This window comes from Magallana gigas, chromosome 6 (genome assembly GCF_963853765.1).
Source record: "Magallana gigas chromosome 6, xbMagGiga1.1, whole genome shotgun sequence".
In the NCBI taxonomy this organism is placed as follows: Eukaryota; Metazoa; Mollusca; class Bivalvia; order Ostreida; family Ostreidae; genus Magallana; species Magallana gigas.
The window spans coordinates 12,582,726-12,598,709 of record NC_088858.1 but is presented as its reverse complement, the minus strand read 5'-3'; the positions used below and the strand labels follow the sequence as shown (position 1 = coordinate 12,598,709).

Here is a 15,984-nt window from a genome sequence, read left to right as displayed (position 1 = left end):
CACTGTTTTAAACTTCTAAATTGAAGAGTTCTACTTTCAATCGGCCAAAGTGAAAGTCGCTTCAAACAAATGTCAAATGAAGAAAAAGTGTGTATTTGTAACGTAATTATACTTTTTTCAAAGTTTAAAGTTTGAAAAAAATAAGGTATGGCAGACCCTAAATTTACAGGTAAGGAAATAGGCTAAGTTAATCAAGTAAATGCTTATTCATGATTGTTTAAAACCTGTCAGATTATATTCACTTCATATTTCTTTAAATTACATTGATGTTATTCTTTATTCTAGTCGAAAGATGCCCAGGGCTATACTGTGGAAGAATTCTACTCGATGGTAATAATTACAGTGAATGTGGGGTAAGTAAATTACCTTAATTACAAGCTTTTCTGATATGTCCATCAGAATTATAAAAATTGTAAGTATTAAATGAACATATTTGTTAGCTGCAGGTCTTTATAGCTCCGGGCATGCCTGTACTGAATACTTGCAGTGAATGTGCAGCGTATCAACATGGAAATCAACCAATTGTGGACTTTTCTTTTTATGTCATTCAAATATAAGATTGTTTTCGAGAAGGAAAAAACTTGTACACTTTCGACAGAATAAATTCAAACTTTAGTTTGATTATCATATTACACATTATACAGGAAAATATTCGCCACAGTTTCATCCTTGTTGTCAACGGGCGGATTTAAGACTTGCTGAATTCCTATGTCTCAAATTATCTCTCTTTATCTTTAAATGCAATTTTATCTGGGCAAATTCAAAATGGGGTGAAACCGTTAAATTTGCAAGTGAAAAAGGGTGAAAATAGAACAGGGTGAAAATAAACCTGTATACAGTATACAAAATCTGTCCCATTGCGCAGTTGAGGATAGTTTTAATACTGTAAATTCCTAATTAAATGTTAGGAATTTATATCCACATAAAATTGCAAGCACTCCTCGCAGATATTAAAATTTCGCCCTTTTTTCTTAGAGTTGGGAACTATAAGATATATGATTGTATAAATGTTCTGCGTTCGTGATTTTATATTCTCGCAATTTGATACAAAACAGTGGGATTGTGGAATTAGGTTCTTGCGTAACATAAGGAATTTACAGTAGTTGAGCGGATATGTTTTAAAAAAAAGTATGAATTATGAATTTCGATGGTTATGATAGGTCAGTCTTAATCAACATTTTGAATTCATGACCATTTTTGTAAAGTTCTGATTCAAAGAATCCAGAATTGATCACAAATATTTTTGAATGAAACCCGAAACGGGTTTTGGATTGATATAAATCTGTATGATTCTTAAAAGCTTCTTACACTTTCAGTTTTATCTCCAGTGAAAAATGTCAAATAGTCAGAATATATTAGTGCAGATCCAGAAAAATTTCTAGGGAGTTGAGTGGGGTGCTCTGATATATTAAGTTTGACGGTTGGAGGGAGGGGTGAATGCTTGGGAGGATGGGGTATATTTTAGCTATATTTAAAATTTGCTAGTACCGGTATGTAAATTTAAGAAATTTGAGTTTTTCAGGGGGGTTGACACCCCCCATTCCCCTTAATCCCCCTTAGATCCACATAAATATAGCATTCTGCAGTAAGTTCCATTTTCAACATTTTTTCTGTAAATTTACACTGAAGACTTTATGATTAAGGTATGTTGTATGCGTGCTGTATTTTAATTATTGTGTACAGGTATTTTATTTTTATACATGCCTAAGGTCAAGATCTAGTAAATGAAAGTTGCCTACAGGTTTATGAAATTCAAGATATAAACTCTTTCAATGATGCATCATAACATTATCTTTGTTTCATAGGGGCTTAAATTTTTGGTATACACAATATAAAATCATGTTTTAAATACCATTTTCTATGAAATATGAAGGATTAAAGTAACAAATATCAGAGTTTTGTCCATTTTGGACTAATGAAATATTTAATATAGAATGCCTACAGTCTCTCCAAAAACGGCATTAAACAAGCTCTTGACCTCCTCTTTAAAATGATGTCAAATGGAATATAGGTATCGGGATTACTTTTCCCATGATTTAACATAAAATGTCAAGAAAATGTTTAATTTTCTACATAATTGCTTTAGAGCCGTAAAGTACGGGAAAATGATTTTTCAAATCAATTAAAACGTCATAATGGTTCTATCACCAATTAAACACTCTGGAATCATTTACTAGATCCTGACCTTAAACAATTAAATTCATAATTATACAGACAAGGAATTGGTACATTTATCTGAGAGTTCACTTACCGGTAATTAAATAGGTGTAAATCTGCAGTTTTGTTGAAAATAAATGATTTTAGAATTCTTATTAATATTTCTGGTAGGTATGGATGAAAAAATGCCATATATTATATACCGGTACTGTAGAAGCACATATTTTTGTTGAGTCAAAATTTCGTTGTTTTTAAACGAATTAAGATTTCGTTGGCATTTAATTTGGTCACATCGTTATCTCTTTGTAATCATTTATACTTGGGTTAAAAATTCATCATGGATTTAATTTCGTTGATTTATGCTTCCAAAGAAAATAACGAAATTAAACGAATATTTCTGCTTCTACAGTATGCTTTTTAACATGTACATGAACTACAATGTAGCATTCACATATTTTATATTTGGTAAGCAGCAAATCACATATGAATTTCAGAGTGATTAAAAAAAGATAAAAAGATTGAATCAATGTCCTGTCCTTCACCTGAATGTTACATACCAGTATTTTGTTTTTTATAAAAGAACCATCCTTTTGCTTGACTTTTAGGCATGTCCTAGAGGATACCAGCCAAATGAACAAAGCATATGTCTGGCCTGTGATTCGGAGCCCACGTTTTATGATTGGATGTACTTGGCCTTCATGGCTCTTTTATCCCTCATTCTTCACTGGTTTTTCATTGATTATACCAACAGAAATAAAACAGCAAAGTGAGTTCTTATTGTTTTTACATCCACGTATCATTAACAGATGCTTTGAAGTAGAAAATTGTTTTTATGAAGGATAAATACATGCTACATAGCTTTAAAGTTCACTATAAATGAATATATATCATTTTCTTCAAGATTTCCATTGTGTTTTTTTTTTCATTCTACTTTTAAGTACATGTACTAATTTTAACATTAAACATGTTTTCCTTTCGTTGTGGCAGGTCCCTGATACCCCTTCATGTATCGGCCCTTCTGGAGAGTGTGGTAGCTGCCATATTGACCCTATTACTGGTCGAGCCCTATGGCTCCCTCAGAGTTCGGTCCTGCCCGGTCACAAAGCTCTCAGACTGGTACTCCATGTTGCTCAACCCCCAGCCAAATTACGCCCAGAAACTGTACTGTACACAGGAAATTGTGTACCCACTGTAAGTATTTCAACCATTTTGTCGAATTGCTACAAGTATACACATACAGGTTCACTAAAAGAGATCTTACTAAAATGAAGGAAAAAAATTTAAAACACAGAGAACGTCTTTGCATACAAAGTAATGATAATTTTGATAATAAGTTTTTTGTTCATGAGGTACACAATTTTAGAAGTTGTTATTCACCTTACATGAATATGTATTCCAGAATGATGCATCATATCTGAATGCTCAGTGTTCTCATGAATTGCTATCAATATCTCACCACTCAGTAACATACATGTAACACCAGCACATACAATAAATATTGGAGTGTTACTGTTTGTTGAACTTAACAATCTTAAAAATTAATGCCCAAACTCTTCCTTTAATCTGAAGTTTTTACTACTTTCCCAATTCTGCCTTAGAAACTTCTAGGCAATTTAACCAAACTTGATACAAAGCATTCATTGGTTTTCATACTTGCCAACCTCCAACATGTGAAAATCTGGTCATGACTAGATTTGGAAAGTAAAAAATCTGGTCATAGCGCGTAACGGCATTAAATGGTTTTCAAGTTATGGAGAAATAAAAGGAAAAATTGGTATGTTTAAAGAATGAAAATTTATGGAAGCATCCTTAACTGTATGAACATGCTTTACCGCATGGAAATAGTAGTTTCAAGTCTAATTGTATCATGATTTTAGGAAGGAATCCCAATTTTACTCTGAAGAACATGTATTTATTCTTCAGAAGAAAGTTACCCCGGTAGTGTAAACAGGTGAAAAGGTTTTATTATTACATTTGATTACAATGGAGTACAATAGAGTTAAAGATGATTGGATGTTTCCTCTATATTCCTTATTATTACAGGCAATGAAATAATGTGACTTTGCAAAAATCTTCTCAAAGCTTTGATCATGTTTATCACACAGTGACAATGTAATGTTATCTTTGTGTGTGATCCACAGTCATCTACTCTAAGCAGATTTAATTACAGTGGGGGAAATTTGGTATATTTATATTAGAATTAGCGATTGCAGCAGTAAGAAAAATTGGAACTGTATAATATATTTGTCATAAATCTACTTTTATTAAGCAGCTATGTCTTGATGAAATTTTGGCATTCCAATAGCTTTGCGATTGTAACCTGTATTATTACCCCCCATTCGTCAAAAAACAAAATGACATATGATGCCCATGTAAACGACAGTTGATTTTTTAATGACATACAATATGATATGTTTACTGTTTACCTTTACAATTATAGACCATACATTGTGGTATATAAATTTATCATTTCTAATTACAGTAAATGTTATCATTAATCTGTATGTTCCCATTGAACTTTCATTTTGTTCATGGCATTTCTAAATTTTTGTTATTTACAAACACTTTTGTATTATATGACGTAGATCACACTCTCGTGAATGACGATTTGTTGGAATGGATCCTTCACACCTTTCCATCTGATAATGTCATAAAGCAGGCATTGTGTAATCCAAGGCAGTCCATGTCTGTCGCTGTATTGCATGACAATAGACAGATTTGCTGTAATGATGTTTTTATTTTTTTTTTTCACAGGTATACAATAGTTATGATATACTATGCCTTCTCACTTCTGCTAATGATGCTGTTCAGACCAGCAATATCCTACAAGTTTACCCAGCGTAGAGGAACGAAATCCATCTACGCAGCCCTATATTTTCATCCCATCCTGATCGTCTTGCAGGCAGTGCTAAGTGGACTCTTATGTAAGTCGTTTGGGAAGACATATACAAAGATTTAATTTGTATCATTCCTTAATTGTTTGTTCATTTAACTAGCGGTTCTCCTTGATTAGCAGAAGTTGTAACATTGCCAATCTTGGTGAAGCACTGTGCATTTTACCATGGAGCAGAGGAAATTGTGTTCAAGACATCTAGCTATATGTGAATAAAATTCCCCCATGAAGTCTTTACTTTAAAATTACCTTGTAAAGCTTAAATCCATGTACGAGAAACCTAAATTGGTATCATTAGGGCCCAATCAACAGGCACATTATTATAAGTTATCATTCTGTCCATCAGTCCATCTCTGCATCTGTGCATTCATCCAAAATCACTTGTATGGTATATAGCCTATATTCTCTCCATTTAGCCGGTCTGGCTCATACTTGACCTACATAATGCCTTTATGTTAAGAATGTGCAGTAATCATTAACAAGGGTTCTATGTTTAGGGTTAAAGCCATTCCAGATGTGTAGAATTTCCTTGTCTGGAGGATATTTTCTTTTTTCCCTCACCCAATCTTGCTCATACTTTACCTAAATAGTGCTTTTAGTCAGAGTATGCAGTGACCTTGAGCAAAGTCAAAGGTCAAGGCCATATCAGACCTAGTTAGAAAAATCCATTTTCAGATCATATGTTCTCTCCCCTTTGCTTTATCTGGGTCATACTTGACATAAAGAGTGCTTGTGGGTGAGGGGTTTGCCGTGACCTTGAACCCCGTTTTAGATCAAATGTGAAAGTCAATGCAGATCTCTTTGAACCATAACTTCTCTCCCTTGTCAAAATCTTGCTAAGATTTAATCAAAAGAATAACTGTAAGTAAGGATTTGCAGTGACCATGATAGCTAGTGTCAGCTTCTGTTTCAAACTTTTTTTTAAAGTCCTTGGTTAAAAAAAAAGGTCTACCTAATGCTTTTCGTCCTAATGTCATTTATTTAAGTGGGGCCATTTAAGATGGTCACCATATCAATGATGTTGTTTGGTTTAGATTTACATTAAGACAATACTGGTAAGTATTAGAACTCCAAATTTACTGATCACAGTCTTTGCAACCCAATAAAATAAAAAATAATAAAGATCCCTAATTCTTCATTAATCTTAGAAAAGTAAAGTCAGTGATTTACATTATGACTTCATTTTCAGAATGAATCTAATCAGATGATGTCTTCTATAATTATTTATAGAGAACAAAATGTGTCACAATTTATATAAAATCACCTGGAGTAACTTTCAGGTCACGTGACCATCCACTCCTGAAGGCTTCCACGCAAGGTATGACATGAAAATTACCATAGACGATGAATAGATTATCAATTTCCAGTGGAGAATTTGACTACTAGCTAGTATCAATTTAATTTGATCCCCGAATCATATGTCTAAATAAATGTACTAAAATACAGTATTTCTTGAACTAAAGTACTATCTCATTTTAACTGAGAAGCTGTCATTTTCCTCTATCTTAAAATATCATCTAACGTTTCATTCCTGCAAGTCAGACTTATAATGTGTGAAGTGATATTTATTGCTAACAAATACTGCATCAATTTGCTTAAATGGCAATATTTACAATCATGGATTAATGATGCTGAAACAAACAAGAAATGATAGAGTGCCCCCCTGTTGCTGATGGCGTTTTGTCATCATTACGTGCCTGATCGGTCTGGATCTGTCTGTATTGCATTGACTGACTTTTTACGGAATTGATCTATGTTCAGTCGTATTCTGGTTCCAGCAGGTATAGAGAAACATCTACTCGCACCGTAATCAGCTTTCACTCCCCAGTTGTCATTACTGCGTTAATTGCAATAGCAGGTAACTGCCTTCAACTGCTTCATTTTTGTTTGTATTACTGGATATTACGTGACAAAACAGAGTTCTTAATTTCCTGCTGCTTTTAACTTTTCCTGATTGGCATTCTCCTTTTAAAATAATTTTTTATCACTTTCAAATTATGGTTCTTTCATGCTTCCTGTTGAATTGATTAGAATCTTAAAACTGACGCTTTGTCTTTCCTTTTGTACTTTGTCCTCATGCAAACTCAAATCACTTAATGGCAGTCATCATCATGTTTTGATGTAGAGATTTTGCTTTTTCATTTGGCCACAGATGGCTTAGTATCTGAAGGTCATATTTTAAAGGTCAAGATCAAAAGGCAAAAGGACTTAGGAGGAGGTTTGCGTCAACAAGATGATAACTCACATTTTCATTGTGACGTAAAACTAGCCGTCGCCAAAATGTTCAAATCACTCAACTCAGTCCTCAACTCAAATCCTTGAACAAAAAGGGCATAAATAAGCAAAACTCAGACTTGAGGCCGACTATTGACTTAAGGAAAGGTGGTGACAGTGGGAATAGATATGTTGTCAAGATCAATGTAACATGAAACTTACTTCAGTAATTCATTTTACTCAGCTTTGTTGTTTACCATTAAAAAACACCTGACACAAGTATTTATTTAATTTCCACAAAAATATATGTATGAAATATTACCTTTTATAAATAAAAAACAAAGGGGGGGATGGGCAAAATTATCTAAAAATCCATAAAATCCATAAAAAAATTTTTTTGCTTTATTATAGTGAACAAAATAAAATGTTACTTTGGTGTAATTTCTAAAACTGAAAAAAATCGATGCAAGCTTAAAACTGCTCCTTTACCACAAAAATCCACATGTATGACTTTTTTTTAAAATAAGTTCTTTTTATCATAAAAGTTGACCCCTATTACTTATTAATTAAGTACAAAAGGTAACTTTAAATAAAAATTGTAATGTTTTCAGAAAAAAAACACTCTAATTTAATGAAGACAAGACTGCTTCTGAGAATTTAGTAAATTGAATGTCTGATTCTTTGATCACAAAAGTATACAAGGAATATTAATTTGCAAATTGATGAAATGCCGATATCATGCAGTCATGATCCGTGTATTCTCAGGTGACTTTCATCAGATATCAACAATTTCCCAGTATTGATCAGTAGATCTTTATGAATTATAATGTACAAAGAAATACCTTTTATATTCAGTGATACAATGTATTAAGCTCTGCCACCCAAGTAACGTAAAGTGACATGTATACCCCTGGTATTCAAAAGGAAACAGATGATTGTCACCACCCTTTGCTAGTAAAAGATAGTACAAGTAAATCAAATTTTGATTTTGACAATTTACATTAAAATCATACTTGTAAATCTGTTCCTCCACAGTATGCTTTGCAAGATCTTGTATAGCATATCATAGAAGGAACAGATTCAATACAAGTTTGATTTATTGAATGGAGTGGGGGGGGGGGGGGGGGGTCTGTCACTATGAACATATGAAATTCAATGATATTTGTTTTACTTTGATGCATGGTATAAATTTAATAATTTTATAATTCAATGATTACCTAGTAAGTTTGTCAATATCCAAAGGTACATTATAATCCTCAAAATATCAGCAACCTCTAATTTAAATGGACAAGTTTTCAGACTCTCTATATAAATGTGATTTAAAATAAATAATAAGTTCAATCTGGTATTAATGAATCATCAATCAATTTATATTTTTCAACGAATAAAACATGTTCAAAAAAAAAAAAAATTGCTGGAAATTCTGAAATGTCCAATTGTTAAGATTATATTGGAATCCAGTGTCAGCATGCGGAGACTTTTGATGTATTACATGTAATACGTTTTTTCTTCCTGCGCCTGACAAAGGATCAGGTGTCTTATGCCGTAAATGACAGGCATCTCAGAACCCTGATGTTAAATGGTACGTCATTAAAGGACTGAAGTGCAGTCAAGAAAGTAATGGATTTTTTTCTTTTTCAGATTACTTCTTTTCTTATATGGTGATAGTGGTCTCTTTGATAACGAGTGTCATTCATCTCTGTGGATGTGATTTGGTAAGTTCATTAGTCAAACAAAATTGTTTGAAACTAGAGTCTGAATGACGTCAAGAGAGATGTACTTGCCCTTTGATTATGGCTTAAGCTAGAAATGATGTTCAGTGCAGTGCACCTTTTTTGTATTTTTTAAAGTAGTTTATCTGACCGAATTTCATGAGATTGATTCTGAGCTATTCAAAGTACTGGTTTAATAGAAAGTTTACAGAGTCATTCATGTAAATAACCTTATATTAGTTTAATATCTCTGATGTTTATTGCAAACTCTATGGATAGAAAAGGTCTCATTTAAGCAAACTAGTTTATCCACAATCTAATCAAAATTAGACCTTTCATCTCGCTCTTTGTAATATGGTTGTCGCTTATGAGCAACTCTAGATTATAAACTTGTTTTCTTTAGATTGGCTTATCCATAAATATTATGATTATTTGATTTATGTGAAAACATTGCAGATAGGTTAATGCTACTACAACTCTATTGATTTACATGTTTTCCTTCAGAAATCCTACTCCTCTGTGACCAAAGACATTTTTCTGAATGGACGGAACCTGACGATACTGGTGGGTCACTGGTTCCTCCATGCCTTTGGGATCATCTCACTGACTCAGCTGACTCAACTCGAGATCCACCTTCCTATCTTGGCTCTGGTCCCATTTCCAACTCTCTTCTTCATTCTGACCATCCAGTTCTCACATCCTTCTCATCTGGAGGATGTCCACTGAGTTTTGCAAGTTCAATTCTTTAGAATGAAAGGACAGTTTTCCAAGGAATAGAGCTTGAGTTTGTCAGGAGGTGAAAGTTGACTTTATACCATATTTTTCCTTAAATGTTTTTACATACGTTCAGCTATTTTCACTTGATATGTGTGTACTGCTTCCATACTAATGAATGTAATTTGACCAAGGAAAAATATTAGAATAGGTACCCAGTTTTTTCTGTGTTATGACCATAATCAATGTGTTACACCAAAAAAACTACATGTGTACTGATTTATTGCAAAGTGCAATCTTTGTCATCGTATAACAGTCAACGACTGAGGTAACGAGCTGTCATTATGATTATGATTATGACTAGTTATACATACTTGTATTGATTCAGATCTCACTTCTCCTCAGTAGGTTAGATAGATGAGATGGATTTACACCTATTAACTTCATAAGTATATAAAATGTCAATATAGCATGCTATTTATTGATTGACAAACTGGATCTAATAATCTCAGCCTAGATTGCAGCACAAGTATGGAAGAAATTATCTGGTTAATATGAACCTCTGAACAGAAATTGCTGTTCATTTTATGTCTATTTATGTTGGTTTGCAAAAAGAATTCTATATTGATCAATTTGAAGAGAAGTATTTCTGGAGGAGAATTATGTTGTACATATTTATTCATGTTGATTGCAAATAAAATTGTGAGTTCAGCAACATAGAATCATGCAGGGGTTTTTTTCTAATATCATAGATTCCTTATTTTACACATGTACTTAATCCCATGATTCAACAAATTTCCATCAAGTCGTGAGAATATGAAATTGCGAATGCCAATTTTTTATCATAGTTTCATGCAGTTTACATCTATTCAAAAAAAAATAAAAAGCAAGATTTAAAATTCGTGAGATGTACATCTCGCAATTTTATGCAGATATTAATTCCTTGCAAGGAATCTACTGTACAGTAATGATCGGTCGGAGCGGTTTATTTGATATTGATGTATGAGGCTTAGATGAAGAGTGGTATGAACATGTATTAATTGGATTGTTCAATAGATGCTCCTTTCATTTTCTAAGTCTTTACAACAGAGAGAGGGACACCTTCAGTTTGTTACACATTTTAAAAAAAAAATATTTTCACATACATGTACAAAAAATTACCAAATGAGCACAGGCATGTAGCATGGGGGGGGGGGCACTTTTTTCACAGCAAAATCTTTTTTTTTTTATTTACACATAAAGAAAGTGAATTACAAATTAACTTGTAGTTTATGAGCATGTAAGAAATTGAAGTAAAAGAAAGAAATTTACAGTGGTATTGGTATAGTTAAAGGTACCCCCCCCCCCTACGGATTATGATTTTCCTGATTTTTAGAAAAAAATTTTAACTCACTTGAGCTGAAATTTTTACATAGGTATATATAGAGAAAAAATCTGCTCAGAAACTGATCGGGCAGAAAAGTTGCAACTTGTGTGGAAGCATCCTCAGTGAAGATTCAAGTTTTTTCAAAACATGATCCCAGGGGGTAAGATGGGGCCACAATTGGGGGAGGGTGTCAAATTTTTACAAAGGAATATATAGGGAAAAATCTTTAAAAATCATCTTCTAAAACACAGTTTGTCTAGAACAGCTCTAACTTTAGTCTGTTCAGATTGTGTAAATTAAAATTTGTCAAAATCATAATTTTCAGGAGTAGTACTGGGGCCACATGGGGAGGGGGGGTCCAATTTTCCAAAGGAAAACATTTAAATAATTCACGAAAAAACACAAATGTTATTATCATAAATATATATGGTTTTACTTATATACAAGCATTTTGATTCTTTAGGATTGTTTAGACTCTGGCCCCTGGACAATTCTTGGGCCTCACAAGGGGTTCAAAGTTTGATGTAGGTTTATAATTCATATAAAAACATTGTTAAGTCTGATCATCTTCTCGAGATCTGCAATGCTCACTATGTGATATGACTGTAAAATCATCCTGTTACAAAGGGGCTCAATGATAAATGAAGGCTCAAAGAATATGCATGGGATTTTTTTTTTTATACAGGATCTATTATACAACATTGTTCAGATATTTTGTGTATAACTCCATAAAGCTTGTTTTATCAAGTCTATTGTTGCTCAGGTGATCAGCGATGTGACCCATGGGCCTCTTTTTTTTTTCTTTTTTGCTTGTCAAGATTTTTTGGATGAGTCTGCCCCTCCCTCCTTTAAAAAATGATGCTACGTGCCTTTAGCACATTTTTTTTCCAAAACACAGCAAAAGCCATTGGTGATCTGTAACTTCCTAGCAATTACCTTTCTAAATTCACACATGTATGTATTTCATTGTGGAATCATTTATACTTCGACTCGTGTATTATTAATTTTCCAAATGCTTGTACGCATTTAAATAATAAAATACTTTCTTTGGTGTTTCATGTGGGATAGGAATGTGGCGACAACGCCGAAAAAAATATAACATAACCCGTGTTTTTTGGTTTAACAATTTGATATAAATTAGTTATAAAAAAAAGTAAGCAAAACTAACTGAATTACTGTTAATGTACATCAGCACGTTAACTAAAAGAAAAAGCCAAATCGTCTCCTTTGGGAATTGAGTCTGACATCATCATGATTATTTCATGCATTCTGTGATTTTCCCTAGCTTGGTGAAGATTTAACGCGGGGGGGGGGGGGGGGTGTAGATTTCAGCCTTGTCAGTTTCTACAGAGCGACGTATTACAATCAATTTTCGTAAGAAATAGAGGGAATCATACCTGGTCGATGTAAATATATTTTAATATACATGTATTGAAATTTCGTTTAGAATTTATTATCAAAATACCGGTACGCATAGGCGATTAGGCGATGTTATGAGTGCTTTGACATTTCAATTCAATATCTAATGAAGACCTTACAACTACTAAACAAAAAATGTTATAAACAGGACATCGTTTCACAAAAGTGTCGTAAATCCTACTATCTTACTACTGAAATTTATAAAAAAGGACTAATTTTTTGAATATTATGAGGTGATCAAATACGATCCGGCTTTGTTTGATTTGATCATCCCAATCTGATTAAAATACAGATCTCTACATAAGCGCACAGTGCGCTGTGCGCTTATGTAGAGATCTGTATTTTAATCAGATTGTGATCATCCCAACCATATTTGATCACCTCATACTAGTAATTCTAAGAATGATTCCTTATAAGTAAATACGAAAGATCGATAATACGAGATCCTTGGCCGAAATTACTAGATATTTGTTAAGTTATGAGATCTTTTCTGTAATAATGAGATTTTGTATTTTCATTGCTTAATATGAACAATTTTATGATCGCTCATTTCATTTACCAGGCACTATCCAATACTTAGTAAGTTAACAAGAAGCATATGGCCATTTTTTTTTCTTTTATTCATTCTTGTTTTAAGATTATCAAAATCATTGTGCATATTCTATAATTCGTTGTATAAAAAGAGACCACCTACGTACGTCGTATCATATTTTTTTAAATAATATAATGTAATATAATTAGTTTCAGGATTGGTTGAATTATTTGAAATCAAAAACACCGTTTTACTGTTAAGCTCCGATACGGAGATCAAGGACTTGGTGAGCTCCCCAGTGATATGATATTCTTGAGGAACAAATTACTCGAAGAAAATTTCTGATATAACTGAAACTGATAGCCTACTATTATTCTTGTTCGTCTTAAGCTTATCAAAATCAATTAGCTTCGAATGCATTGTGTTTTATGTTTTATAACTTAAGACGATAAAATTGAAAACAAAAAAAAACACAAGTTATAAAACAAATTTATTATGTCGTGTTTATGAAAAAAAAACACAACCAAATTCAACCATGCAGCGGTCAGAGGTTTTTTGTTACTTTGTTTGTCAACGAATTCAAAACCATCTATAATTGTTAAAGATAATGTTGAATTCCTTGAATTACAAAACTTTATGCAACCTATATACTAACTCGAAGTAAATGCGGAAATTCACGAGATGCACCAACTAGCAGCATTAAGAAAACGTGCAGTTTGTATTCAAATGTACTTTGCAAAAAGAGCCAGTGGACACCATGTTTGGGTCCTGTATACTCCAGAACTGAGGGCGACCTCGTATCCCCTCATACTTGATATGATACCTCTCAAGTAACCATAGAAACTAAAGGATCGGTTCTCGTCAAGTTTCCATTTTGAACCGGCTAAGTGGTATGTCTGTTCAATGGAAAGAAGGTTTCCCGTCGTCAAGTAAAGATAAAATCGTCGTCCGACATAATTTCTGCCAAATCTACATCCTGGAATCCAATAGAGGAATCGGACAGAAACGACTCGCTGTCCATATCGGTTAACGAGGTGTCCGTATGAACCTCGTTTTCGCGTGGAGGCCATTTGACAAGGACCGGTTTTGTACCGGAAGACCCTTCGCTCCTATCCGGAAACAGCACGTATATGGTTTCTTGGTCAAGCGACTCTTCTCGATCCAAATCTCTTTTCGCGGGACTAACTTCCACGACACTTTCATCTGACTCCGTTGAGGAAGAGGAGTCGAATACGGCTTCTGCAAACAAGCCTTTCTGTGCGTAATTCTGTCGTTTAGAGCTAGTGGCGGAATTTATAAAATTGTCAATTGTTGGAGGTTTGAGTGTAGTGCCAAACTCTTCTGAATCGCTATTGGTTGGCGTGATACCTCTTCTTGATTTTTGGGATTGAGAAATAGTTTTGATTATTACTTGAACACAGTAATCAGTGTTGTTTCCAGAAAACACGATGGCCTCCTTATATCCAGATTCTAAACATTCTGTTGTGGAGGACGACCCAGTTATTTCGAGATTTGGGTGGTAATAATATCCGCTCTTTGATATGGGGGGCAACGCAGAACGTGTAGAAGTGGGGCTGCTTGGATGATCAAACGGGGCTTTCGATAGTTGCTGTTGAATACCCTGTTGCAACAAAACCTTTTCGGTAAAATCGCCAGAAACGTGGACAGGAAGCTTGAATCTGGGCTCCCTGATATACAAAATTGGTATTTCATGTTGTTGAGCATAGTTTATGGCTTGGAGAAACAGTCCATTATTAAGACTGGAGTTGGACATAACGAAAACAAGTCCGTTAACACTCTCCACCTCCAAACCAACGTCCGTAGTACTTTTTAGTTTTAGACAATGCACAAAGGCTTCAGATGACAAATTGCAAACAAGTTGTGACCACTTTAAAGTCTCGGTGTGTTCGAATGATATTCCTACGATGCCAATATGCATTTTTTCGTGTCTAGTGCATGAAGCACATTGTACATCGGAGGATCCATCCGATGATATTGATATTGTTGGCATATTAGGTAATTTAGGTTTTTCAGCTTGTCCGTTCCAACTCGTATGTGGCTTCTCAGAGCACGATTTGGTTCCTAAGGACAAAATTTCCCAGATTTTTGCAGTAGATCGGTGATCGGCTAGCGTTGGGTATCTCTTGATTAACTCTAGTGCTTTGGTGAAGGTTCCCTCGTTTTTCAACAAATATTCAAGACTGGATTTGTATGTCATATGAGAGATGAGAGAGTGCCTTTGTTTGTCGGCAATCTCTACAGACAGACTCGGCAATTGTCGGCGAGAATGTTTATGCGATGCCATCATTCGCCAAATGGGACGTCATTCTGAAACGATTGAAACATTGAAACAATTTAAGCCACGACCAAGCACACCTCTATGTACCATATATTTTATGATACAATACGACGCTTAAGTTTCGCATATTCTTGTTATAATTTTCAAAATATTCTTCTATATTTCAGCTAGAATTCTCCAGGATCAAAACGAGTTACGGATCATCTTATCAATCGATGAAAATAAAACAAGTCACCTAGTTGTCAAAACCAGTGCTAGACTAATAAGCCCATATTGAAATGATTTCTCTTTACCTACCTTGCTTTTTGTTCCGCGACTGTAACAAAAAACGAATGGCTATTGTATTATACACGAAACAGCCACTGTCCATCTCTTTTATAGTGCTGCCAAATTACTTACTTACGCGTTTTGATGTCGTAGTCGGGGTTAGATTTTCCATGACAACTGGGAAAATGGAATAGGCATCGATCTGCCAGAAGATGTACACAAACATGATACTGGCTCCGTACATCGACAGCCACGTGATGACGCATGTCAACTCCAGAATCATCGTATTTGAATTATTCAAATCATTAGGATATAATTTTACATCTTCATCCGAGAAGTGGGCAATTCTATTGTCGTAAATTGTTACTGCGAAAATTACGTATAAAATGTCGTCGTAAGTGGAAATTCAAA

General features: G+C 34.0%; 1 protein-coding gene and 1 long non-coding RNA gene across 2 annotated transcripts; one reads left to right on the top strand and one right to left on the bottom strand.

The window, feature by feature from the left end:
- The first annotated feature begins 11 nt into the window (after positions 1-11).
- LOC105322153 (JNK1/MAPK8-associated membrane protein) lies at positions 12-10,415 on the top strand. The gene is made up of 7 exons (XM_020064810.3): positions 12-169; positions 286-353; positions 2,763-2,923; positions 3,145-3,348; positions 4,912-5,081; positions 8,906-8,979; positions 9,481-10,415. Exons 1-7 carry the CDS (start codon positions 148-150, stop codon positions 9,700-9,702), a joined length of 921 nt encoding a protein of 306 aa, XP_019920369.3. The 5' UTR covers positions 12-147; the 3' UTR covers positions 9,703-10,415.
- Positions 10,416-13,479: 3,064 nt separating this feature from the next.
- Positions 13,480-15,984, bottom strand: LOC105322155 (uncharacterized). Its single transcript, XR_010714951.1, has 2 exons — positions 15,604-15,984; positions 13,480-15,335 (listed from the first exon to the last, which is right to left on the bottom strand). It is a non-coding gene; the product is annotated as an uncharacterized lncRNA (long non-coding RNA).

Coding starts and splice junctions, on each gene's coding strand:
- LOC105322153 (XM_020064810.3), top strand. CDS start 148: ATGGCAGACCCTAAATTTACAG. Junction 2,924..3,144: donor AACAGAAATAAAACAGCAAA/GTGAGTTCTTAT, acceptor TCGTTGTGGCAG/GTCCCTGATACCCCTTCATG. Junction 3,349..4,911: donor CAGGAAATTGTGTACCCACT/GTAAGTATTTCA, acceptor TTTTTTTCACAG/GTATACAATAGTTATGATAT.